The sequence below is a fragment of the Maniola jurtina genome, chromosome 25 (assembly GCF_905333055.1).
Source record: "Maniola jurtina chromosome 25, ilManJurt1.1, whole genome shotgun sequence".
In the NCBI taxonomy this organism is placed as follows: Eukaryota; Metazoa; Arthropoda; class Insecta; order Lepidoptera; family Nymphalidae; genus Maniola; species Maniola jurtina.
Genome location: NC_060053.1, coordinates 146,946 through 173,368, shown reverse-complemented (window position 1 = coordinate 173,368; position 26,423 = coordinate 146,946). Strand labels below are relative to the sequence as shown.

The following is a 26,423-nucleotide window of genomic DNA, read 5'->3' as shown; positions in this document are numbered from 1 at the left end:
TTAGTGTTTGTGGTTTTTGAAATTGGTTTTATTTTTCTTTTGAAAATTTTTACCGAAGCGGCTTCTATAAGCGGTAGAGATACTGTACCTACACTGTAAAGTATTTCAAATGTGTCAAAGAGGCGAAGATCTTCGTTTTTTTAGGTCAGAACACAGTTTTATTCAATTTATTAGACGTTTAATTAAGAGGATGTCCTTTGTCTAACGTCACCACTTGATATTTTAATTACACCTAACTACTAGACCATGCCAGGCTCATAAGAAAGCTCGAGTCACTCAGCGGGCGATGGAGAGAGCTACGCTTGGAGGTTTTCTACGTGATCAAATCAGAAATGTGATCCAGAGTAACCGACATAGTTCTAATGGGTTGCGAAGCTGTATATGCCTTCCCAAGAGCGCGCCACCACACACAACCCTCCGCTTTCCTCATACATCCACTTCCCGCTATCTTCTTGCGGTCGTCGGTCCAGCGGGTTGGAAGTCGTCCCACACTGCGCTTGATGATACGCAGTCTCCACTCCAGAACACGTCTGCCCCAGCGGCCATCAGTTCTGCGGCAGACGTGGCCTGCCCACTGCCACTTCAGCTGGCTAATTCGTTGAACTATTCGCTTACTCTGGTTCTACTACGGATTACCTCGTTACGGATTTCGTCCCTCAGAGAGATCCCCAACATAGCCCGTTCCATATCACGCTGGCGACTTTAAACTTGTGGACGAGGCCAACTGTCAGTGTCCCCGTTTCAGCGCCGTACGTCATCCCAGGTAGGGCACACTCATTAGGACAGACTTTCGTCTTCAGGCTTTGGGGTAATATATCGATGAGTAAGAAAAATTCTTAGTGCAAAACATTTTTACGAGACATTTCGCCGCGATTAATAGACTCATCGGATGACGGAAAGGGCTAGCTCATTTTTTGCGCAACGTAAATTGTAATATTTTCAATTAAAAAAAGCCACAAGTGTAAATTAAAAATTTATAACAACAAGTGAAGGTTACAGTAACCAGAAAAGTGCTGATAACTTTCAAACGGCTGAACCAAATTTTTTGGATTATAGCTAAGAACACTCTCGATCAAGCCACCTTTCAAACAAAAAAAACTAAATTAAAATCGGTTCATTCGTTTAGGCGCTACGATGCCACAGACAGATACACAGATACACAGACACACAGATACACACGTCAAACTTATAACACCCCTCTTTTTGGGTCGGGGGTTAAAAATAGTAAATGTATCTAAGGCTAAATTGGCAACGCTAATTTTGCTCGGACCAAGTACCAACAAGCAAGTCAGTATGTTTTAACTCTTGGCAATAGATTAATTGTAGTGTCTACAACATACGGGAGCATCGCAAAACATTTGACCAAATTGGTTAATTGCGTAATTGCACGCACGATACTTTAACTGTTTTGAGTTGAGGCCCAGTGCGTAGTGCTGTAACACGCGTTTTTGTAATGTCGATAAATTATATTTAGTATAACCACTTCACAAAATCTCTTAACTTATTAGAACTATCAAAATTCATTCTCTTAAGCTTTTCTTATCATTTAAATTTTAATAAACCTTTACATTATACAGTGGACCCCCGGTAATGCGGCCCCTGACTAATCCGGCACCCCCTGTAATCCGACATGCTATTATTATTTAATTTACTAAAGACATACAGTGAAGTATGATTTGTACTTCAGAGTATCTATAACATATAACATAATATACCTAGAATCCTATTATTGGATCTATAATTTGTCGGATTACAAGGTACTCTTTTGTAAAAAAATCCGGACTATAGGGGGTCTTAGGCAGTACAGTACTCTATAATCCAACAAATTCGATAGTTCGACAGTGTCCTGCAAAACGTTTGTCGGATTACCGGGGGTTCACTGTAGTAGGATTTTTCAATAAGTTTATATTTAATAAGTAATGACTTTGAACTTGTTGAGAGACATCTCCAATGTGTATTCTGGAAGCTTATTTTAAAAACGTTTCCATCTTTACCAGCTCAGTTTACTTAGCCTAGAAGCAGGCTCTATTTTTCTAAGTCTATTTTTACCCGACTGCGGCAAAGCCAAATGGAAGGATTATGATTTTAGCAGTCTATGTATGTATGTACGTATGTATGTATGTATGTTTGTATCCAGATTCTATGTGTTCCACCGTAGCACCTAAACTACTGGGCTGATTTTGGTGAATGAGATGTCAATTGATTCTTTGTAAAGGTCCGGGTGACATAGGCTATATTTTATATGAAAAATATTGACCTAACGGATTTACATAAAAAAGTGGGGGTCTCCAAAATTTTTTTTTGGCTATTGGTTCGAGTGGGGTGTCAAATGAAAGAGGAGAAGATTCTGAGTTCATGAATATGAATATACAATAATATTAAAATATACCAAGCGACAGAAAAACAATTTTACTCTAATATTTCAGAGTTTATTAAGACGATCGCAGTTGCGTTATAGTTTTCAACTTTATCTTGTTGTTTATCGCATTTACATTATGACAGCCACTTTTTTAATTTTATAATATAATATTTAATAAAGAATGCACATCCCTATTAAATTACGTTAGGACCAGTTCAAAGGGCTATCGGCCGATGAAGCTAATTGTTGGCATGGCATCCGTTTTGCAGTTTACAATTGAATGGCGGGTTCAACTGTTTTAATTGATTTAAAAACCGGCCAAGTGCGAGTCGGACTCGCACACAAAAGGTTCCGTACCGCGTCGTACAAGAAATAACATTTATACTTTACAAGGCAGCCATTTTGAATTTTTTATTATTTTTTGTTATACTTAGCGGCAATAGATTTACACATTTAGTGAAAATTTCAACTTTCTACCTATTACTGTTCACGAGATACAGCCCGCTGACAGACAGACGGACGGAGGCTTAGTAACAGGATCCACTTGGCACCTAATTCATGGCAACTATTCCAAGTTGTCCATGGAATGGACCGGCCAAATTAAGTCTACTGTGGGCGGTCCCTTGTATCAGGCTGTCATGTCGACCAGCACTCAGCAGTGAGAAGTGGCGAATGCTCGTGAGGCGTATAACATCCGCCGTCAAAGACGAAGAAGACGAGTGGTGGCTTACCTCGCAGGTGTAGTCAGCAGTGTCGGCGGACACCAGCTCCTCGACCTGCAGGCTGAAGTTGGCGTGCATGCGCGTGCGCGGGGGCAGCAATAGGTTGGGGTCCCGGCTGTCGGCGATGAGGGCGTTGCTCTTGTACCAGCGGACGCGGAGGTCGCCTTCTGGAGGAAAACACATGAAAATGCTTAAATATTTATATTGGAGGAGTGATAAAGTAGAATAGAATAGAAGTTCCGTACCATCGGAAAAGCCTACCTAACTTTTTAACTTTTGATGCAGAACACTGCAAATTAATGATGGCCTGCGGCATCTGTTCATTTACCCCTCTTCCCGCCTCTGTAACGCATTGTAACGTTTTACAAGAAATCCTTCCCCCAAATTGCGTTACGTTTACCTAATATAAGTATTTGAACGCCCCCGTAATGTGAATTAGTAAATTAATCTCAAAACGAAAATCGGAACCCTTATTATACTTAGGATCACTTTGTCTGTCTGTCCATCTCTCCGTCTGTCGAGTGTGTAGTGCAAAATGTCGGAAAAAATACCCGAGTTACGGAACCCTCGGTGCGCGAGTGTAACTCGCACTTGGCTGGTTTTTTAAAGCTGTGGTAGCCTAGTGATTAGAACGCGCGCCTCCTATTCGGAGGTCAGGGATTCGACCCCGGGCACGCACCTTAACTTTTCGGAGTTATGTGCGTTTGCAATTAAGTATCACTTGCTTTAACCCAAACACCGTGAGGAAACCTGCATGCCTGAGATTTCTCCATAAAGCTCTCAAAGGTGCGTGAGGTCTGCCAATCTGCATTTGGCCAGCGTGGTGAACTATTGCCTTCTTATTCTAAGAGGAAACCTGTGCTCTATAGTGGGCCGGCGATATGAATAAGCTATGGAGCTAGGAATGTCGACCGTGATTCGAGTCATCTTTGATAGATGCTTCCGTATTGGGATGATGACCTAATTAATGCGGGGGTCCACTGTCCTGTCCATCGCAGCGGCTTGGCGTCAAGTCCACGCACATTATATCATACTTGACTGAATCAAACAACTATCAAGAAGTTTCAATTGAGTATACCTACCTACTTAACTGTTATACTAATATTATAAACTAACAACCCGCCCCGGCTTCTTCTATAGGTTTTCTTGACAGACACGACAGACGAACAGACAGACAGACAACAAAATCATCCTATAAGAGTTCCGTTAATCTCCTATAAGAAATATAAGGAATAATATCTCCTATAAGAGTTTCTTTTTGAGGTACGGAACCTAAAAATAAAAAAACAGAGGTTGATGTGTTAACCACAAGGCTATCACTGTTCTTGTACAAGTACTTGTACCTACATCGTTTTTGTCGCAAGCACATGTACATTGGGTCCATTGACGCACAATTGGTACACAAAGATCCGAATCTATGCTCCCTTCCTGCCCGTAACGAGCACATTTGTATGTGCACACGATGTATTTTTCCTTTGGATGAGTGTTGTCTCGAAGCTGTGATAGCCTAGTGGTTAGAACGTCCGCCTCCTAATCGGAGGTCGGGGGTTCGATCCCGGCACGCACCACTAACTTTTCAGTTATGTGCGTTATAAGCAATTAAATGTCACTAAACATCGTGGGGAAACCCGCATGCCTGAGAGTTCTCCATGTTCTCAAAGGTGCGTGAAGTCTGCCAATCCGCATTGGGCCAGCGTGGCAGACTATGGCCTAAACTTCTCATTTTGAGAGGAGACCCGTACTCAGTAGTGGGGCGGAAATGGGTTGATCATGATGAGTGTTGTCTGCGCTGCGACCCACGAATTTACGTTACGAATTTAGTGGCATGAAATTAATTTCATAAGTTATTTTTTCATAAGTAATTCAAGTGTACAAACGTCTAATTTCGTGCGTAAAAATTAGTTGCGTGACAATAACGTAGACCGGCGGCCGCCGTAGATATTTCAAAATGACTGCCATGCGAATTAAAATAATTTAAAAAGCACGTAGTGTTATTTCTTGTACGATGGTACGGAACCTTTCGTGCGCGAGTCCGACTCGCACTTGCCAGGGTTTATTTTACACGGGGATAGAAACGCGCGCGGCTAACACAAAAATGTCACGCTTTTGTGCCTCGCCTTTTTGTTACTGTGAACAACACATTGGAACCGCTACCATATCTGATTGCGACTTGCAAATTAGGGAGATAATAATTTTACGTTATATTTTTATATTTCCGGCACGTACGGAATAGATATTATGGCTATAATTATATACAGGGTGTATATAACCAGAACCCTAGCAAAAACAAAGACTGGTGATAGTACTGATGATTATTGACAAGATTCCATACAAAAACTACGAAAAAAAATTAAATTTAACAATAAATTGCAAATGAAACATCTGACTGACGCTAGAGGTCAACGAACGTTCCGTAAATAGGTCACTCGAAGTCAATGCTGCGTCGTAGATAGGGCATTGACCCGAGTTTTGCACGTTATACAATGCGGGTTTGAAAAATACTGAATCGTTAAAACTACAAGATAAGGCAAATGGTTATTGGCATTGGATTGTGTTAAGGTACTCGTAATATAATAATAACGCTAAGATTTGCTAGCGTTCTGGTTACACCCTGTCATCGACAAAAAGAAGTTAAATTAATTAAATAGAGTAACTATAATAAGTAATAAAAATTAAACTAAGTAACAATCTTACTCTCTTAGTCGATTATCGATAATAGTTTTGCCATCCCTAGTTAGCCATAGACAACCAAAATAATAGATTAGTAAATTACCTTTCTACAATAAATTATGGGTCTTTCACCACCTATCGGATTGGAAGTTAAAAATAAATTACATAAACGCAGTGCGACTATAATCTTATCATTAATAAAAGTGACTGTTACAGAAAATATGAGTGGGCTATTTGTTTAAACTAATTTGAAAATTTAAGGCTGCTTACATACTAAGCTTTCAAATTCCAGCCGGTTTTTTTGTTGTTGTAGAATAACGACCGTTTTCACAATCATTACTATGAGGTCTCACAGTGCGCTTAAACGCATAGTGTAAGTTCCATTAATCAGATCATTGTAAATTGACGTGATACAGTCATCTGATTGGTGGAACGGACACTGTGCGTTCGAGCTCACTGTGAGACATCATAGTAACGTTTGTCAATACGGGTGACGTACTTAAAACTTATACTTGGGTTACCTAGAAGAATTTTCACTTTAGCGTTTAAACTATCAGGCCGATATCTTGATCACTAAGCTATCACGGCTTTCCCTTGTTGAACACTAGCCGATGACCGCGACTTCACCCGCGTGGATTTAGGTTTTTCGAAATCCCGTGGGAACTCTTTGATTTTCCAGGATAAAAAGTAGCTAATGTGCTAATCCAGGATATTATCTGTCTCCATTCCAAATTTCAGCCAAATCCGTCCAGTAAATTTTGCGTGAAGGAGTAACAAACATACACACACATACACACACACACACACACACATACACACAAACTTTCGCCTTTACAATATTAGTGTGATTATGTTACGATATTTATATAGGCGTAGGTCCGACATAATTGCATGATAACTGCGTCAATTTTGTCAAACTACCGCGACTATTTGACTTTTCTGCGATAATTCACAGATATCAATGAAAATCTTACAAATTCTCGAATTGTCGGGTTTTTTGAAATAGGGCTAATAGAGTTTTATAATAACTTTACATTTTTATAACATTTTTAAAATCTGTCTGGAAAACCTATAGGGTACCTACTTCCCATTGTCCTAGAATCATGAAATTTGGCAGGTAGGTAGGTCTTATAGCAAAAGTAAAGGAAAAATTCGAAAACCGTAAATTTGTGGTTACATCACAAAAAAATGTTTCAATTTCAAAGTAACATAACGATACCATATGTGGTATCATATGAAAACGCTTTACCTGTACATTCTAAACAGATTTTTATTTATTTTTATGCATTATAATTTTCGATTTATCGTGCAAAATGTCTGAAAAAATTCCCGAGTACGGAACCCTCGGTGCGCGAGTCTGACTCGCACTTGGCCCGTTTTTGCTTTTTTACCCGACTACAGCAAAGCCGAAAGGAAGGGTTATGATTTTAGCAGTCTATGTATGTATGTATGTGTGTATGTTTGTATCCAGATTCTGTGTGTTCCACCGTAGCGCCTAAACTACTGGTTTGAAAAATTTGAGTCAGCCTCTTGTTCGAGAGTCCTAACGCTATAAAACCGACGACGGTTAGATAAGTACATTGTAAAGTCAAGTTCCGAATAGTAATAACTTAAATAAGCTCTGAATAACTATAATTTATTTAGACCACTCCAAATTACGACAAGGAATAATGAACCGTATAATAGGTAAGAATTTCGTTACATGTTTTTACAATCTCTAACAGAGTGGTAGGTAGTTAGGTAAGCAGCCAGAGATTCCACATTATTTTGGTAAATCGAATTTTTGAAAAGAGCAACCGCCGAGTTTCTTCTGGCTCTTCTCGGTAGAGAAGGCATTCTAAATCAGTGGTAGAAGCATTTCACAATTTCAAAAGTACCTACTTGTATAAGTCTACTTAAGTAATCGATTAAGAATATTTCTAAGTAGCTATACAACAGCTAAGTAACTATTTCAAGAATCTAGGAATTTTTATTTTCTAGGCGATAGTTTACCACTGTACCACAGAGGTCTATTTAAGATTAACATTTAGATAATGTACTAGCTAGTAGCTACCTGTATTATTGTTCAAAGAACGTGCTCCGACGATACCGAGGCGCATTATAACGCAAATTCCAAATAAAAAAAAAATGTTTTATAGCTCAGTAAAAAGTTCAACTAAGCATGTATGTATGAGAGTGCTAACTGCTATAATCTCAAAAAGTGATGAACGTTTTCAATTGGAGTTTTCATAATAGATAAAGATTTTTGTGAAGATATATTTATCATCATCATCATTAATTCAACCCATCGCCAGCCGACGGGTTTCCTCTCAGATTGAGTAGGGTTTAAGCCATAGTCCACCATGCTAACAAAGTGCGGATTGGAGATTTCATTCACCGCACCACCGAAGACGTAATGGAGAACGCAGCCATGCAGATTCCCTCACGATGTTTTCTTTCATTGTCAAAAAGCAAGAGTACTTCGAAAAGTTGCCTAAGTGAGTTTCAAATAAGTACATTTCTATAATTTTATTTTTTATAATAAAATTATCTACCTACCAGTAGGTACGTAGCTGATGAAGAGAAGGGAAGAAAAGCTGGTAAGTTTTCCGAGGTAAGTTCTTACAGTACAGGTATTTTTTCTCTTTACAACCTCTCCCACTGCCAAGGGTTAGGTGCCAGGGATCTCTTAATTATAAAGTGCTTCCCTACCATTCTTTTTTTTAACGAACTTTTAAAGAGCAACTGCCGAGTTTCTTACTGGTCCTTCTAAGCAGGAATGGCATTCCGAACCAGTGATAAATTCTTTTGACAATTCAAAAGCATTGGAATAGTTTATTTCAATAAAAATCCATTATATTCTGTTCTATAGATTGTTAAAATAAGTACTTACAAAGAAATTAAAAAAAATACCAACCTGTATTGTCTGTATAACATGGTAGCAATACAGTGTCATTTTCGTAAGCCTTTACAGTCACTGGTACACTTTTAAAAACTTTTTCACTTAAAACAATTTCCACTAGCAACATTATTAAAAAAACTTTCAAAACCCCCATTTCTTTACAAGTACTTTCTTTAAAAACACTACAAAAAATATAACTAAAGCTACAAAACTAAGAAATCGTACGATATTTTATCGATAAGTTTTATAAGCACAGTTCACATCATTATCACGAAATATCGTAACAAGATTTTCGTTCAGAAATTCTCTCCGAGAACTAACTCAAAAAAAAAACTTTCCTTTTCGCAAAACTTCTATTAAACTGAGTTCCAAAAACTGGTTTTTATTAAAGAAAAATATAAAATCGCATTCGTTCAATAAATATTGAAAAATGTTCGCTTTACGGAAAAAAAACACTGTTGTCAATGAAAAATATTAGAAAAAAAAAATGAAACCTCATTCAATATTCGAATTTGGAACGATTGTCATTCAACGCGCGCGCCATGTAAAAGAACAACGATCATCTGCTCCCGCGCTCGCGCATTCAATGAGTAGATGGATTCCTGTGGGCACAATGGGAGAATTATATTTTAATGTTTGACAGATCTTCTGTAAAAAATTGTATTACTGAGTCATTTTATTAGTTTGTATAAACATCATGGCTCGCGCCTGAAACCAGAATTTACTTGAATCGATAGTTGTTGTTGCTATTGCTACTGCAATGCTATTGCTACTCCATTTTTAATGAAAATCGGGCTACTAAGTCCCGCGGGAAGTTCAAGTCCATCATCAAGAACTATTAACTATATAACTAACTAAAAAAGACTACATTGTGCGTCAAGAGTTCAAGAGAGTTTTTCGGGTTCCTTGAAATGACCTACCATGAAATGACTTTTCCGAAATTGCTTTGGATCACTGCGATGTATCCTTTAGTAATTACTTACTTAGTTAGAATTAAAAGTCAGTCAAGTGTGAGTCGGGTTCGCACACTAAGGGTTCCGTATCTACTATTGTAAAAGATATAATACCTAACATTTTATATACTCTGGAAGTTGATGACGGACTGCGCCTCTGTTTTATGTTTTCGTTAACACATTTACGTTTTCGGATTTTTTCCTTTACTTGTGCTATAAGACCTATCTACCTGCCAAATTTCATTATTCTTCTAGATCAACGGAAAGTACCTACCCTATAGGTTTTCTTGACAGACACTACGGACGGACGCATAGACAGACGGACAGGCAGACAGACAACAAAGTGATCCTGTAAGGGTTCCTCAAGGGAACTCTCAATTTGATCCTGAATCGATGATATCTCAAACATTAGGCTATGGTGACGTAAAATCAAAATAATTTGGGCTACTTTAGGGCTACCTGCCAGTGACGTCGAAGCGTCCACGTTTTGTTAGAAGTTCCTCAACTGTCGTGAACTGTGGTAAAGCTCAGTGTGCCCCCGACTTGAGCGCTTCCCGTCAACTAATTGATTCACCTCTATAAAGGAGTGGGCATTTAAAGCAAGATTAGTCATTTAAGACGCCTTTCGGGATCGCATGTCGACTCCAACAACACTTCCTTGATACAGAGTCTACAACAGAATATATCTTAATAATTTCCTTATTCGCCGTGTATTATACACAGTCATAGATATGTACACAGTACCATTTCAGCCAATCACAACAATTGCGATTGTAATAATGATTGATGCAGGTTTTCGGGAATCGATCCGCTGATTTTTAATTCCACGCATTTCTGGCAGCTGTCATTTCATTGGGTGGGTACACAGTACAGGGTGTGGTGGTTTAACAAGTAACAAGTGTAAATTAAAAATGTATAACATCCCCGACAAGTGAAGGTTACAGTAACCAGAAAAGAGCTGATAACTTTCAAACGGCTGAACCGATTTTCTTGGATTATAGCTAAGAACACTTTCGATCGGCTTCACCTTTCAAACAAAAAAACTAAATTAAAATCGGTTCATTAGTTTAGGAGCTACAATGCCACAGACAGATACACAGATACACACGTCAAACTTATAACACCCCTCTTTTTGGGTCGGGGGTTAAAAACAGAATTACTTCCTGAAGTTGATTAACCGTCAATATAAAAACCCTAGATAATAATATTAAAATTAAGGATTTTCTTAAAAGTGGAAATCCTTAAACGAAAGCAACGAATAGACGTCTTCCTCGACTGACTGTATTTATACTTTTTTAAACCGTGTCGTTCGTTTTACTTTTAGCCAATTTAGTTACCTATAATAAGTATCTCAAAGGTCCATAACCTAAAAATTAATTCAGATTTAAACCTGCGAACTATTTTCCAAGACCACACTATTGTTGCCGCTGCGCCACTGCGGTTTCTAAATCCCTTTTCAATGCAATTAAACTATTAAACCGTGAAGTCGAAATTAATTTACATTTTCTTGAAGTTACAAACATCAAAAAATTGTGTGTGGCTAATCGTTTGAACTGACCGCCCAGCAAGTTGTGAAGGCTTCCCTGGCGCAAAATAAGTTTGGTCTTATTAGTGGGAGAACCCGGGTTTGAATCCCGGCATTTTGAACTTTTAAATTTTTAAATTTCTGGTCTGGTAGAACCCAAAGGGATAGGGCTAAAAACGATCATACTTCTTCCAGGTTAGCCCGCTTCCATAATCACTTACCACCAGGTGAGATTGCAGTCAAGGGTTAACTTGTATCACCTGAGCGATTCCGGGACGACTCAGTTAGTTAATGCCTGACATTCTTCAAGGCGAGTCCATTGTGTCGCATCAATGTGCAAGCGGTGATCAATTCACGTCTAAAGTGACGGAGCGTATTGAATTGGAACTGAATTAAATAATCTCCCATTCATATTCCATAGAATGAGCTGCGACATTGATTATTGTCCACTTTGGATCAACGACCGTCCATATTTTGACTTTAAAGCGCTCAATCCATTAAATATATTATCAAAATTATCATGATCATCGTCGGTTCACTACTGAGCACGGGTTTCCTCTTTACAATGAGAAGGGTGTGCCTGTAGTCTACCACGCTGGCCGAGTGCGAACTGACAGACTTCATACACCTTTGACAATATCACATAAGGAAAACTCTCAGGCGTGCAAGTTTCCTCACGATGTTTTAATTCACCGTTAAAGCAAATAAAATTTAATTGCTTACAACTTCGTAAAATGCAATATAGAAGCCTAATTGCAAAGTGAATTGCAATTAGACATTGTAAGGTGTACATCTCCTGAGGATGCTCCGGTGTTGGGGCGAAACGTGCGTCGAGTGGTGTTGGGATTTGTGTGGTGCTGCGTGGTGGTGGTGCGTGTGGCTTGCTTGGTGGCTGGCTTTTCCTGCATGTTTATCAGTGGGAGGGCGGGCGGTGCATGTCGCATGTTGCACCATACAGATTTCTTTGGTTTGGCGGATTATAGCAAAATTAGCTTTTGGTTCCTTGTCCGTAAAATGCCACACGATACCACACAAACAAAATTGGCGCACAAAGTACATTGACTCTGAGAAGGACTTTTTTTTTTTTGGCTCGATAGATGGCATTACTAGTAAACGGACTCCATAAATGGACTCATTACTCTACACTCCTCAGTGGAAATCTTCGTTTTTTTTTTCTCTCTCGTCTGGCTTTACAAAGATTAGCCAATGTCAAGTTTGTAGTTATTTGTAACAAGTTAGTTAAACTATACAAGTATGGACCCCGTCTGTGCTGGCGCTCGCCGACATACGCACGGTATCCCCTTAGAGCGCTTTCCAGTCAGTTTTAACAAAAAAAACACTCCAAAAAGGCAGAGCACGCCCGCCAGCTAACACCGACACAGACAAGGTCCAAATCTTCGTTTACAATTACATGCGAGTCCGACTTGCACGAATGACCAGTTTTTCTTGGTTTAACAATGTTGTTGATGGACGACAATCGATGGCTGCAAGTGTTAAATGACAACTTTTCACATTCTATTGCATTTTGGCGAACGGCAACACCGTCACAAAATGTCCGACGGGAGCTGCCAAAGCGACGTTATTGAACCGCCTTGCGCAAAGAAACTTAAAAAAGACGAGCAAAATGAGAACGGTGTAAAAGAATCGCAGTTGGAATTAAAACACTTTATTCCGAGTAAAATACTAAACAACAATACAAACAGGAAAATTGTTTGTGTCCTTGGGAATTTCAAAGACAAAAGTGGTGTGGCATTGGTGATTTTGGAGAAAAATGCTTTCAAAGAGGAAGAACTAACCGAGAAGGGATATTTTTCGGAAGACAGTGAGTTCCGTACGTTCTTCCAGAACGATATTTATGGGAACTACGTGTGTTTTCCAAGTTCTAGTATAAATGGTGAGTGGGAATTGAAATTTTGCATATTTTCCACTTTCAAATTTCAAGGTTCTCCAAAAGGCTACTTGCGATTATTTGGTAACCCACCTTGTTATTTTCGTAACAAACGTGAGTAATATGTTTATTGTTAGTCCCTTTGTGTCATATTCCTGCGAGCTACGTCAAAGTTATCGGGAAATTCCCAAAATAATCAGACGTAATGTAAACGCTAATTAGCATAAAAAGTTGCATTGATAACAATATGCTAGCACAATAAAGATAAAGAGTAGATAAAATTAACTCGTGAATGCTTTCTTTGTGTGTAAATGTGAAATCTTTTAGGTAAGTAGGGTTCATATAAGATCCAGTTACTTACAAAACAATACTTTATGCATAGGAATAACTTTCTTGTTACATTTCATACAAAGCTATTATGGTAGTCAAAATGTTAGCTAGTTCTATTTCACACAAGACTGTATTTGTAGTTATCAATGTTATGTATATCAATGTTAATTACATTTGCCTTTCTAAATCATAAATGGCTCAAGTTATTACAGCTAATTATGATGAATTTTCTGGTGTAGTTATTAAAAATTGATGTTGTTAATGTCGAACTGGTTAATAGAGCTTGACATAGCCACATCCTTGGGCAATTTATTCCATATATGAACAACTCTGTTGGTTAGAAAGTGTTTAGTGGCATGTATATCTATGTAAATATTCTCTGTAAAAGTAAGTTAGAAGTATGCTCCTGGCAAAAGCATATTACACAATTGAAGATTATGTAAATGATAAAAAACATGGATTTGACTCGCTCTAGCAATGCACAGGGTTGTATAGTATGGAATGTTATTGTAAATTGAACAATTGAAAAGAGCAACCGCCGAGTTTCTTGCTGGTTCTTCTCGGTAGGAACGGCATTCTGAACCAGTGGTAAATTATTTGATGATTCAGAAGCACTTGTAAAAGTTTATTTGAATAAAAATCTTTTCTATTCTATTCTGTAATTACAGGTGTAAAAACAACAGTAATCTACCCAGCGACAGACCAGCACATAGCAAAGTACAGCCAGCAAGAGACACACATCATACTAGAGACTCCAGAGCTGTACCACAAGTTCACTTTACCACATCTTGAGAAAGAGCAGTTCAATTTACAGGTAATGCTTCTTCATTATCTATATTCCATCATCCATAATGTTAAAGCTTCAAAGCCATGATAGCCAAGTGTGTAAGACATCCACCTCCTATTCGAGGGTTGATGGACCAATTCTGGACAGGTATCTCTTACTTACAGAACAGAAATAGCGAGCAAACAAGCATGCAGGTCACCTGATGCTAAGTGATTACCCCCACCCATGAACATTTGCAGTAGGTACCAGAAGAACTGCCAATGCATTGCGGGCCTTTCAGGTGTCAAGTTATGTGAGTTAAGCAATTAAATATAACTTGCTTAGGTGAATGAAAACATCGTGAAGAAACCATGCCTGAAAGTATTCCATAATGTTCTGCCAATCTACACTTTGCTAGCGTGGTGGACTACGGGTAAACCCTTCCCTTCTCTCAAGAGACCTGTGCTCAGTAGTGGGCCAGCAATGGGTGATCATTCATCATCATCATTATCTTAAAAATATTTATGTGGCTAATTCTGTTGTACACAATTTGGGAACTAAGTTGACAGATATAAATCTAGTGCTATCCTTTTCTGTGGGGAGCATTATGAAAGGGATATCAATACATTTAGATCTGTCATTTTAGTTTAGATAATATTGTGTACCTACAACCTAATCAGCCATATTATAATACACTTAAAAAATGCTCAAATATCCCTTAGGCTGGTTTTGGTTTCAACAAAATGAAACAGAATCCTTTTATTTGTTCTAGTGGGTATACAACATATTGGAAGGCAAGAGTGAGCAGGACAGAGTGGTGTATGACAACAAGTGCGACAAGGAAGGGTTTGTGCTGCTGCCGGACCTCAAGTGGGACGGGCTGACCAAGGAGACCCTGTACCTGCTGGCTATCGTGCGACAGAGAGGCCTCAAGTCACTGAGGGACTTGCGTGAGGCACATCTGCCGTTGCTGAAGAGGGTCCGTGACGAGGGAAAGGTGAGGCTGTGCTTTTGGCGAACCAAATTACACTGCTGAACAAACTATAAAATAGCAGTTTTTTTGCTTTTGTGCGAGTCAGATTCGCAGACTGAAGGTCTCAAAAAGTGTTATGAATAAAATTTCATGATTCTAGGTCAACAGAAAGTACTATTTACTAAAGGTTTTCTTGACAGACAGGCAGACAGACAATCAAGTGATCTTATAACGGTTCTGTATTTCCTTTTTCAGCTTAGTCTTATAAGTGGGAAGTCCCAGGTTCCATTCACGGCAGGGGTTTGGAATTTTATAATTACTAAATTTCTGGTCTGGTCTGGTGGGAGGCTTCGGCCGTGGCTAGTTACCACCCTACCGGCAAAGTCGTGCCGCCAAGCAATTAAGCGATCTGCTACGATGCCGTGGAGAACCAAAGGAGTGTATAGGTTTATTAAAAACTGCCATACCCCTTCCAGGTTAGGCCGCTCCCATCTTAGACTGCATCATCACTTACCACCAAGTGAGATTGTAGTCAAGGGATTGTATCTGAGTAAAAAAAAACTTCACTTCAATAATTATTATAAACTAATTGCAATTTTTCCATCTTTTCAGAAAGCAATCCTCGACAAGTATAAAGTCCTGGGCAGTCAGTTAAGGGTCTACCTCCACTACCGACCCTCTTTCTACCACTTGCACGTGCACTTCACGTACTTGAAGCACGAGGCCCCCGGCATACATGCAGAGAAGTCCCACCTTCTTGACACCGTCATTGATAACATTGAAATGATGAGCAGTTACTATCAACAAGCTACGTTACCTTTCACCATCCGTGAGATGGATACCCTTTTTAATGTTTACGAAACAAATGGTTATATCAAGAGAATCAAGGATATACAATTGATTGATAAATAAGTGATAGTTACATTAACATTAATCGGTCCAATTATTGTCGATTTGGAAAGATAAATTAAGTACATCACTTTGGTCCAAACACAGGTACTTAATTTGGTCCAATATCATTGATTTGGAAAGATCAATTATATCATTTTGATCTAATAAGTTGTTAATTGGTCCATTATTGCTCATTTTGATAGATAAACTATATTACTTGGGTCCTATATTGTTACTTGGGATCTAAATAGTTGATTTAGTCCAAAATACTTTAAGAAAATCAATAGAAAACGAAATATCGTTCAGTAAATTTAAAAAGATAGCAAGAACTAGCAAATTAGTACATTTTGGAAAGTAAAAATGCTTGTAAAAAGTGTTTTCATGGAGCTCCGTTCCAGATTGCGGAGTTGCAACGTCTACATCACAACTAATGTAGATTTTCAAAAGGATTGCAATCTAAAAATCAATATACAATCCAATTGTATAATACTCAATTATTATGACAACGAATTGAAAAGATACGATAGTTTGTCGTCCATAGAAAGTCTTTCTGATTATTCCGATGACGAATCCGATGTCACATGCGTTATTCCTATCCAAGAATTCTGTTTTATAATACCAAATTCCATGTCATGTCTTAAAATTGAGAAAAACACTGTATCATTCAGGATCTTAACCCAACCAAAGAATGGCGGCAACTTTTATTCCGAAATCATTTCCACAAATGACTTGACTAAAGAAATTAAAGTTGATAAATTGCGTATAAATTTTGACTCGAAAGACGATATAAAAATTGTATGTGCCAATTGTTCAAATGTTATATCGGATGGGTTTGTCAAGTTTGACCGAATCCTGGAATTGCCGACAGCAAATTTGGATATGTCGGAATGGTTCTGTCACGGCCATTCCCACGGTAGCACGTCTACTCCGCAAGATGATGTCCTACAACCCAATACATTAGATTTTTTATACAGATTGACGTTTTTCGTTGTCAATAATACAATTTTATCGGATAAAGTGAATAAGTTTAATTGTAAGCGAACAGTGTATCATTGCAACAGGTGTCTAGCGTGGTTAGGAGTTAAAAATAAGAATACGGTTAAATTATACAATTCGGATGTTAAAATACATCACGATTCCAATGTAAAACATATCTTTTCACACGAGGAACCCACTCAAAATGTTACAATCGATGATTTCATTTACACAGTAGAAAGTTTGACTCGTGAATTCAACGTTGGACTGCAGTATACGATGATGTGTAAGATCGTTCTAGAATGTACCACGTCGGTGACGGAGAAGCAAAATCTACTGATATGGGTGATGGATAAAGAGTTGCAAGTCTTGAGAAACGAACAAAAAATAAACTCCCAACGAGTTGTATTGAAATCCAGTTTTTTGACCAAAATCCTGTACAAAATTGAGTTGGAACTTAACGACGAAGTTGAGACTTGGCTGGCGGACCCCGGCGCGGTCAGTAGCGATATATCAAAGAGCATGTTTAGCCAAGGCCTTCACCATTTGGAGCAAATGTCTCTCAAAGTGCCCGAGTGCTTTCGTTATACAAACGGATTTACTGTCAGTTATTTGAAAGCTTGATCGGTGAATAAATTTACTTCAATTGAAATTGCTTGTTTTATTTCGTAGATGTAATTTTATAAGTGACTAATCTATACTTATCTATACTAATAAATAAAATTGGAGTGTCTGTCTGTAATTTCGAAATAACTACCTCATATTAAGCTCATATGGTTATTTGAACGATACCATAACTGAATCACACTGAGTTTTTAAATTTTTTGTGTCTGTTTGTGTATGTTTGGAGTTAGGTCAACCACAAAGTCTTTACTTGGTAAAGACGTAGTGATTACATACTCTTTGGGTAAAGATATCAATATCAATTATTTATAACCGACAGTTTGTAAACCCTATCAGCGTTGGTGGTCAGCCCAGGTCCTCTGCAGCATCAGGATTGAGAAGTTGGAACCCAAATTTTTTGTAGGACAATATCGCAGTTCCATTATTGATTTAAAAAAAATTACGTAAATCGGTTCAGAAATCTCGGAGATTTCGGTATACAGAGGTAAACACAACACTTTTTTTGAAAGTCGGTTAAAAAGTAGCCTATGTTACTCCCTGGTCAATCCTCTACTTGTCTATGAAAGTCCCGTCAAAATCGGTTCAGCCGTTCCAAAGATTAGCCTTTTCAAACAGACAGACAGACAAACAAAAATTTTAAAAACGTGTGATTCAGTGTTGGTATCGTTCAAATAACCAAATGAGCTTAATATCAGGTAGTTATTTCGAAATTACAGACAGACACTCCAATTTTATTTATTAGTATAGATGCGAAAGTGTGTCTGTCTGTCAGCTAGCTTTTCACAACCCAAAAGTTTAACCGATTCTGACGTACAGAGGGTTAGCTTATATCCCGGGGACGGACATAGGCTACTTTTTAAAAATTTTGTCTGTCTGTCTGTTTGTTTGAACGGGCTAATCTTCGGAACGGCTAGACAGATTTTGACGGGATTTTCACATACAAGTAGAGGATTGGCCAGAGAGTAACATAGGCTACTTTTTTAACCGACTTTCAAAAATGGAGGAGTTGTGTTTCTCTACCTATGTACACTGATATCTCCGAAATTTCTGAACCGATTTGCGTACTTTTTTTTAAACGATAAAGGAATTTTGCGACATTGTTTCATGGATTCTATTTCCTCAATCCTGATGCTGCAGGGGACCTGACCACTAAAACTGATAGGATTTAGAAACTGGAGGTTATAAATTGATATTGGTATAGTTACAAAAAAATCGATGATTTCCACGACAGGCAAACTAAAAACCGTAATAGGCTCGCAAATCCTGCGCTCCGCCTGAGGAAAGTGGGAAAGTCATTTGTGGGAATGAGTGTAATATTTTATAATAAAATTCCACAGCCCATTTTAGACTTGCCTTTACACAAGTTTAAAAAAATCTATTAAAAGTATACTCCTGAAAAAGCTTATTATACAATCGAAGATTATGTAAATGACAAAAAGCTTGGATTTGACTCGCTCCAGCTATACACGGGGCTGCAATTGCTTGTATAGTACAGTATTGCATATTATTGTAAATTGAATACTTGAAAAGAGCAACCGCCGAGTTTCTTGCTGGTTCTTCTCGGCAGGAACGGCATTCCGAACCAGTGGTAGATTATTTTGACGATTCAAAAGCACTTGTAAAAGTTTAATTGAGGACTTCGTCTGCGATGGCGTTTGCTGGCGCGCGTGCTGTGCTTGTTTGGAGTGTTTTTTCTGTTAAGAGTGGCTGGTTTTTGTGGTAAGTAGTTGGTGTTTTTTGGTGGTGAAACTGACTGGGAAGCGCTCTAAAGGGGCGCCGCGCGTATGTCGGCGGGCGCGGGCGCAGACGGAGTCCATTCTTGTATAGATTCAATAACTTGAAAATAACTAACTACACACTTGACATTGGCTAATCAGAGTAAAGCCAGATTTGAAGGAAAAAAAAAGAAAGTTTAATTGAAGGAAAATATTTTGAATTTGAATTGAAGGTTATACCTACCTACCAAGTAAACACTTTGTCGTTGACCTCGAGGACCTCCTCAACCTTGATGCTGTAAGAAATTGCATTCCTAAATCCTGGTGATCCCTCGGGATTTTTAAGGACCATCCGTTTAAATGTTTCTACGTGGTACAGAAACACGTTGCATCCCAGGGCGGGCTGTTACGGATAGGCTGGGAAATCAAAAGTTCCCACGGGTTTTTTTTTTAACTTAAATCCACGCGGGCGAAGCTGCGGGCATCAGCTAGTAAATAATAAAGACATAAGATATAAATTATCGATTGAACAATAGCCCTTACCCGTATTAGATATAATTAATTTTAGGTTATATTTTACTTTATATAGGTATATCTTTTGTCTCGGACTTCGTCTGTGGTGGCGTTTGCTGTCGCGCGTGTTGTGCTTTTTTGGAGTGTTTTTTGTTAGAAGTGGCCGGTTTTTGTGTTTTGCTGGTGTTTATTGGTGGTGGAACTGACTGGGAAGCGCTCTAAAGGGGCGCCGCGCGTATGTCGGCGGGCGCCGGCACCATTGCCGGCACAGACGAAGTCCATATTTATACATATAGTTTCCCTAAAGTTGTAAATGACTACAAACTTGACATTGGCTAATCAGTGTAAAGCCAGACGAGAGAGAAAAAAAAATCTTTTGTCTTGTTTTCTTTTCTTTATTCTTTATTTGAATTCATGTCTTACAGAATAAAAAAATCATAATATTACAACACGAAGCCCCATCAGAGCGTTGCCAAGTATACGGCGAGTAAAGAGCGGCGGCGGCGCGGGCCTTTCCAGGTTGCGATCTCAGCATCATTTCATTTCTTCTTTTGTGAATCAGTGTTAGTGTAATATACTACACGCTAGTATAGCATAGTATAAGTACAGAATCGTGAATCTTTTGGGAGCTTTTATATTCGCATAATTTACAACAATATGGTTTTTCACCAGTGTGAGTTCTCATGTGGGACACTAAATTACGTTTCGATACGAACTTAATCTTGCATTACTCACAATTATATGAGTTTTCACTTTTCACCAGTGTGAGTTCTCATGTGCACCACTAATCGCCTCTTTTGGGAGCTTTTATAGTTGCATAACTCACAACAATATGGTTTTTCACCAGTGTGAGTTCTCATGTGCAACACTAAATTACGTTTTGATATGAACTTACTCTTGCATAACTCACAACAAAATGGTTTTTCAGCAGTGTGAGTTCTCATGTGCAACACTAAATTACGTTTTGATATGAACTTACTCTTGCATAACTCACAACAAAATGGTTTTTCACCAGTGTGAGTTCTCATGTGCTGAACTAAATCACTATTTCGGTTACATTTATATTTACATATTTCACAACTAAATGGTTTTTCACCAGTGTGAGTTCTTATGTGCACCACTAACGGACTCTTTTGGGAGCTTTTATAGTTGCATAATTTACAACAAAATGGTTTTTCACCAGTGTGAGTTCTCATGTGCAACACTATATTACGTTTTGATATGAACTTACTCTTGCATAACTCACAACAAAATGGTTTTTCACCAGTGTGAGTTCTCATGTGCAACACTAAATTACGTTTTGATACGAACTTACTCTTGCATAACTCACAAAAATATGGTTTTTCACCAGTGTGAGTTCTCATGTGCAACACTAAATTACATTTTGATACGAACTTACTCTTGCATAATTCACAACAATATGGTTTTTCACCAGTGTGAGTTCTCATGTGCACCACTAAAGCATCACTTCGTTTACATTTATATTTGCATAATTTACAACGATATGGTTTTTCACCAGTGTGAGTTCTCATGTGCCTCGCTAAATCATTACTTCGGTTACATTTATATGCACATAATTTACAACGATATGGTTTTTCACCAGTGTGAGTTCTCATGTGCTTAACTAAATCACTATTTCCGTTACATTCATATTTACATAATTCACAACTAAATGGTTGATCACCAGTGTGAGTTCTCATGTGCACAATTAAATGATTTGTATCGTTAGCTTCGTATTGGCAAATCTTGCAAGTAAATGTATTCAGTGGCGCGTGAGTCTGAACGTGTTTTGCTAGCAGACTTTTTCGTTTGAACACTCTTTGACAAGAGTCACAAATGTACGCAGGTTGTGACACGGTAAGCTTCTCTTCACCGGGGACTGCATATTCCGTAGTGGGGCCTCCATTCGGACTCGCCGCCCGATGACTGATATGTGTAACAGCTTCCTGTGTCATCGTCGGCGAGCCGTCTCGTCTCGGGAAGATGTCGTACAGTTTGACAAAACAATCTGTTAGTCCTCTGTGCCCGCAGCTGTGGCCTGTATCGGCTTCCGCGGTGGCCGGCTCACTGCGCTCGTCGCTCGCGGCGCGTGCGCAGGCGCGCCTGTGGAATGTATCACATGTATGTAGCGGTACTGCATGTCGCAGCTCGGAGGAACTGCACGCTATAGCTACTGGCGGGTATACTGACCTGCTCTCGGCGACGCGCCACGAGTGTGCCTCGCGCTGTGACGTGCCGCATTGTCCCTCAGCCTCGCCCTCAGCCTCAGCCTCGCCGCTCTGCCAAATACAAAACATATTCATAACACTAGCTGTGCCCGCGACTTCGTTCGCGTGGAATAGTGACCGCGCTTTATATAGCCACGGACGCTCATGCGCGAGGCGTAGTACGTACTCTGTACGTTAAAAATGTTCGCCGTGATTCTTTAAATTGACATAACTTTTTTATTTATGAACCGATTGACATGAAGTAAACACTAAATGTTAAGTGAAGCTTACTACAATATATTAGTGAAAACCGTATCTAAATCGAATAAGCCGTTTCTGATATTAGCGTGCACAAACACATAGACAAACAGACAAAAAAAAAATTAATTACAATTTTGGGTTCAGCATCGATATAATAACAACCCCTGCTACTTTTTTTTATATATTTCCATTGTACAGACACCACTTTTCTATACTATTTTATTATATGTATAGATTTCTGTCATATCAAAGTATGATTTAGTATGGTGAACCGTACCTTTGACACACAGAGAAAATATTGCGAGTCCTTTCTCAAAATGTACGCACTAATATTAACTTAACGAGTAAAGTGGAAACCTGTCTCACCCAGAGATGCATGCTCACATGTTGCATGTATGCATGTTCATGGACAAATTCCTCCAAACAAAGTGTACATTGCAAGGGACAACCTTCGTATTCTAACGGATCCCGAACAAAACCCTGGATATCCCTGTCATCTTCACTCTTCATTGCCATATCTTCATCAACACACATAGTCTCTTCATCATCCCCACTTCCTTCAGCTTTCACTGCAACTCTGAGTCCAGTTTCCTCTAATTCTGTCTGTTTGTCTTCCGAGGGGTGTTCCAGTATGTGTAAGTCACAGTGGTCAGGTCCTAGTGTTGTCAACACCAAATCACTCTTCAGTTGGAGTTTTGTGCGGTTTATCATTTGTATATGTTGTCTTGTTATCTGTTGAGAGACAAGTTAAGTATTCAATGTGTATAATACAAAAAACCCTTACAGGATCACTTTGTTGTCTGTCAATAAACCCATAGGGTACTTCCTGTTGACCTAGATTCTAGAATCATAAAATTTGAGAGGGAGGTAGGTCTTGTAGCACAAGTAAAGGAATAAATCGTTATGGTTACTGATAACCGTTAAAAACCGTGAATCTGTGGTCACATCACCAAAAAAATAATTAAATGTGGTCATGAACAAAATATAACAAGTTTTTTCAATTTTAATGTAAGTATAATATAAGTATGTAAGGGTATCATAATGAAAAGGCTGTACCTATACATTCTAAAACAGATTTTTAATTATTTTTATGCATAACAGTTTTTGATTTATCATGCAAAATGTCAGAAAAAAATCCTGAGTACGGAACCCTCGATGCACAAGTCTGACTCGCACTTGGCCGTTTTTTTTTTGTGATGGTAATAGAAATTCACAGTTTTGTGATTTTCCCGTTTACTTGTGCTATAAGATATTGCTGCCTCATAAATTTCATGATTGTAGGTCAACGGGGACTACCCTATAGGTTTTGATTCTCCTAAATTGACAGACAGACAGACAACTCAGTGTTCCATTTTTCGTTTTGAGGTATGGAAATCTAAAAAGGAATGCAAGTGTATGTATAAGGTACTCACTAATTCATGTTTGTCAACTAAGTCCATCATCAGTGCACGCGCTCTCAAGCTCTTGTCTCTGAATCTACTAAAGCTTATCAATCTCTGAGCACATTGTATGCAAAGTGTTTGTTTCAGGTTTCCTTGAGCACACAACTGAAACAACATGTAAGTATTTCAACATTCCTGAAATAATCCTTGTTTGTGCCTCGTACAGACTACATACATTACCAACTTACAGCATGTCCCGTTAACTTCTCATATGCTCCTTCCAGTTTGAGTTGGCTCAGTAGGAACAGCTTGCTGTCAGTGTCTAGGCAGATCATGCAAACCTGCAAATATACTACTACTTATTTCTACATCACTGTTTCCATACAATGCTGCAACAGTTATGTGAGGACAATATTTTTTCAAACTTAAAAACTGAAGTTTTTTACTAACTATACAAAACTTTACTTTTGTTTTACTAACTACCTATACAAAACATTCTGAGTTACCTGCACTGTTACAGGAATAGCACCAGTACTAATTTGCCTTACGCCACTTTCTGTTTCATAAATGTCGTCATTCAGGAAATGCTGCGAGCAGACCACAGCAGAGTCTGGTGGCTGAGTGTCTTGCTTGCCGAGGGCTCGGAGCCACTCAGCACGGAGATGCACTTCACTGGGGAAACTGGAAATCACCATTTATGTTACACACAAGCAAGCAAACGTTCATGCTGCATTAATCAAGTTATGTATATGTGCAGTTGTACATATTGTGATTCAGATTCACACTTTGATTTAATTTTGGAAGTTTATACAAGTCTAGATTGAACAGGTGGAGGTTAGAATGGTGAGCTGGCACGGGACAGCAGTGTTGGAAGTGTGTGGACAGGTGACATCCAACGAGATGCAGGGAGCCGCTGCGTCGCAACACTGTGCTGTGTGGAAGCCTCTGCAAGACACTTATGTCCAGCCGTGGATGCTGTTAATGGTAATGATGACCCAACTCTGAATTTTGATAACTAGGTTAGGTTTGAACTGAATAAACCTTTTTATTTTTATTCAGGTCCTCTAAAAAGTAAAACAGTAATGAAGGTAAGGTATAGGGGATGTAACAACAATACACAAGAGCGAAGCTGGGGCTAGAAACCAGACATCCTCCTAACCAGATTTTGATAATTTTTCGAAAGCACTTGTTTTGCTGCAAGCGGGCTGCGAGTGACTACTGATTACTGCTCAATCCAACTCAGCACAGAGTTATAGCTGACAAACATGTAATAAACTTGAACATGCTGAAGCTTGAAAAGTGAGAGCTTTACATTTGACTACACTGCCTTGCAAGTCAACGCAAATATACTCACCCATGAAAGCTAATCGCCTTCCCCTCCCCGTGTGATGAGGACACATTGTCCGAAGTATTTTTGCAGAAAGGCACACAACATTGCATTTTTAAACTTTTAAAGCTTATTTTCTGCTTCGATTCAAGATTGGCTTTGATCAAAGAGTAGGTATGTAAACACTATGGCTTCGGTAATGAGTTTTTTATTTCTCTCGTCTAGTGGCTTTACACTGATTAGCCAATGTCAAGTTTGTAGTTTGTCGTTAATGTACAAGTTAGGGAAACTATATGTATACCTAAGTATAAGTATGGACTTCGTCTGTACCGGCGCCCGTCGACATACACGGCGCGCTCCTTTAGAGCGCTTTCTAACAAAAAAAACTCCAAAGTCATAAAACGCGCGTCCTATACGTATAATATAAGCGCGCGTCAGCAAACCAAAGAGTATGTAATTACCAGAGACGTGCTACCTAAACATGATTGTGCACTTCAGCTTTAATTCCCTGCAAAAATAAATTCTGTTGCATTAGCATAAAGTCCAATTTCTAATACAATTATGCTAAGCGGAAAAACGAGCCGAGCGAGAGGTCTATAAATTGGAGTGTGTCCCTGTCTAATGGATTGCAAGCATAAAAAAATATTTTCTATGGTACGAATTATGATGTAGCTCACAAAGTTCTTATTCATTGTTTATTTAATTTCAAACAACAAGATTACTTTCTTTTGTTTTCGCAGTAATTTTCATACTGTTATCTTTATTTTATTATGTCATTAAAATATCATTTAGTTTAAAAAGTATTATAAATATTTTTTTAAATTAATAGGATGACAACACTGGGTGTCAAGCAAAACAATATGGCGAACATTTTGTACTATACTATACAGAAGTAGTAAGGTAACCATAATTTGATTGTTTAATGGAAGTGTTTTTTTCTGTTTATCGACAGATTTCTCAAAAATGAAGACTTAAGGCAAAAATGGATCGCTGTCGTTCCAGGAAATATCACCAAATATTCGGCAGTTTGCGGAATGCATTTTAAAGCGGAAGATTTTGCTACGGCTTCGTGTGCACTGAATTTTTTTTAAAAAGAAACGCTGTACCATCAATTTTCCCAAAAGTATGCCTTGCTTACGAACTTCCTAAAACTGTTTAGGACCTAAACACATGCACCAGATTATACAAAACAATTTTACTTACCTATATTATAGGTACCCATACTTAACATGACTGGTACTTTTTCGCAGAAATTTAACAAAAAAAAATTGAATTTCTCTACTTTTATAACTACAGCGCGGCAGACTATGGCCTAAACCTTTATCATTCTGAGAAGAGACCCGTGCTCAGTAGTGAGCGGCGATGGGTTATCATGATGATTCATCCTCTCCTATTCTCATATAATCCGTCAAATGTCTTACATTATCAAATCGTGTTGTCACCCTAATAGAAAGGGACACA

At 38.6% G+C, this 26,423-nt stretch overlaps 4 protein-coding genes across 5 annotated transcripts in view; 2 read left to right on the top strand and 2 right to left on the bottom strand.

Moving 5' to 3' along the window:
• The window catches only part of LOC123878170 (neurotrimin-like), a 35,534-nt gene extending 26,257 nt beyond the window's left edge, over positions 1-9,277 (bottom strand). The window contains exons 1-2 of the mRNA XM_045925274.1: positions 8,648-9,277; positions 3,091-3,248 (exon numbers count right to left, since the gene is read on the bottom strand). Coding sequence (XP_045781230.1) covers positions 3,091-3,248; positions 8,648-8,786 — 297 coding nt within the window. The 5' untranslated portion in view covers positions 8,787-9,277. The remainder of the gene's footprint in view (positions 1-3,090; positions 3,249-8,647) is intronic.
• Positions 9,278-12,635: 3,358 nt separating this feature from the next.
• Positions 12,636-16,270, top strand: LOC123878174 (m7GpppX diphosphatase). Its single transcript, XM_045925284.1, has 4 exons — positions 12,636-13,004; positions 13,997-14,142; positions 14,867-15,091; positions 15,680-16,270. Exons 1-4 carry the CDS (start codon positions 12,662-12,664, stop codon positions 15,977-15,979), a joined length of 1,014 nt encoding a protein of 337 aa, XP_045781240.1. The 5' UTR covers positions 12,636-12,661; the 3' UTR covers positions 15,980-16,270.
• Positions 16,271-16,313: 43 nt separating this feature from the next.
• On the top strand, positions 16,314-17,585 carry LOC123878173. Its single transcript, XM_045925283.1, has one exon. The coding sequence runs from the start codon at positions 16,319-16,321 to the stop codon at positions 17,555-17,557; it is 1,239 nt and encodes a 412-aa protein (XP_045781239.1). The 5' UTR covers positions 16,314-16,318; the 3' UTR covers positions 17,558-17,585.
• Positions 17,586-20,178: 2,593 nt separating this feature from the next.
• LOC123878041 (zinc finger protein 271-like) lies at positions 20,179-25,256 on the bottom strand. 2 transcript variants are annotated; one of them, XM_045925062.1, is made up of 8 exons: positions 24,990-25,255; positions 24,142-24,316; positions 23,884-23,976; positions 23,666-23,800; positions 22,620-22,985; positions 21,976-22,064; positions 21,318-21,888; positions 20,179-20,981 (listed from the first exon to the last, which is right to left on the bottom strand). In XM_045925062.1, the coding sequence occupies exons 1-8, from the start codon at positions 25,073-25,075 to the stop codon at positions 20,535-20,537; spliced, it is 1,962 nt and encodes a 653-aa protein (XP_045781018.1). In that variant the 5' UTR covers positions 25,076-25,255; the 3' UTR covers positions 20,179-20,534. The 2 variants fall into 2 exon arrangements, with proteins under 2 accessions (XP_045781018.1, XP_045781017.1); XM_045925061.1 differs by having other exon boundaries at positions 20,179-21,888; positions 24,990-25,256.
• Between the last annotated feature and the right edge of the window lie 1,167 nt (positions 25,257-26,423).

Bases quoted from the DNA above. Each gene is read 5' to 3' on its own strand.
- LOC123878174 (XM_045925284.1), top strand. From the start codon at position 12,662: ATGTCCGACGGGAGCTGCCAAAGCGACGTTATTGAACCGCCTTGCGCA. The intron at 13,005-13,996 runs GTGAGTGGGAAT...CTGTAATTACAG, and splicing joins TCCAAGTTCTAGTATAAATG to GTGTAAAAACAACAGTAATC. The intron at 15,092-15,679 runs GTGAGGCTGTGC...CCATCTTTTCAG, and splicing joins GGGTCCGTGACGAGGGAAAG to AAAGCAATCCTCGACAAGTA.
- LOC123878173 (XM_045925283.1), top strand. From the start codon at position 16,319: ATGCTTGTAAAAAGTGTTTTCATGGAGCTCCGTTCCAGATTGCGGAGT.
- LOC123878041 (XM_045925061.1), bottom strand. From the start codon at position 25,075: ATGCAATGTTGTGTGCCTTTCTGCAAAAATACTTCGGACAATGTGTCC. The intron at 23,977-24,141 runs GTAACTCAGAAT...GTATATTTGCAG, and splicing joins CTATTCCTGTAACAGTGCAG to GTTTGCATGATCTGCCTAGA. The intron at 23,801-23,883 runs GTAAGTTGGTAA...ATGTTGTTTCAG, and splicing joins AGAAGTTAACGGGACATGCT to TTGTGTGCTCAAGGAAACCT.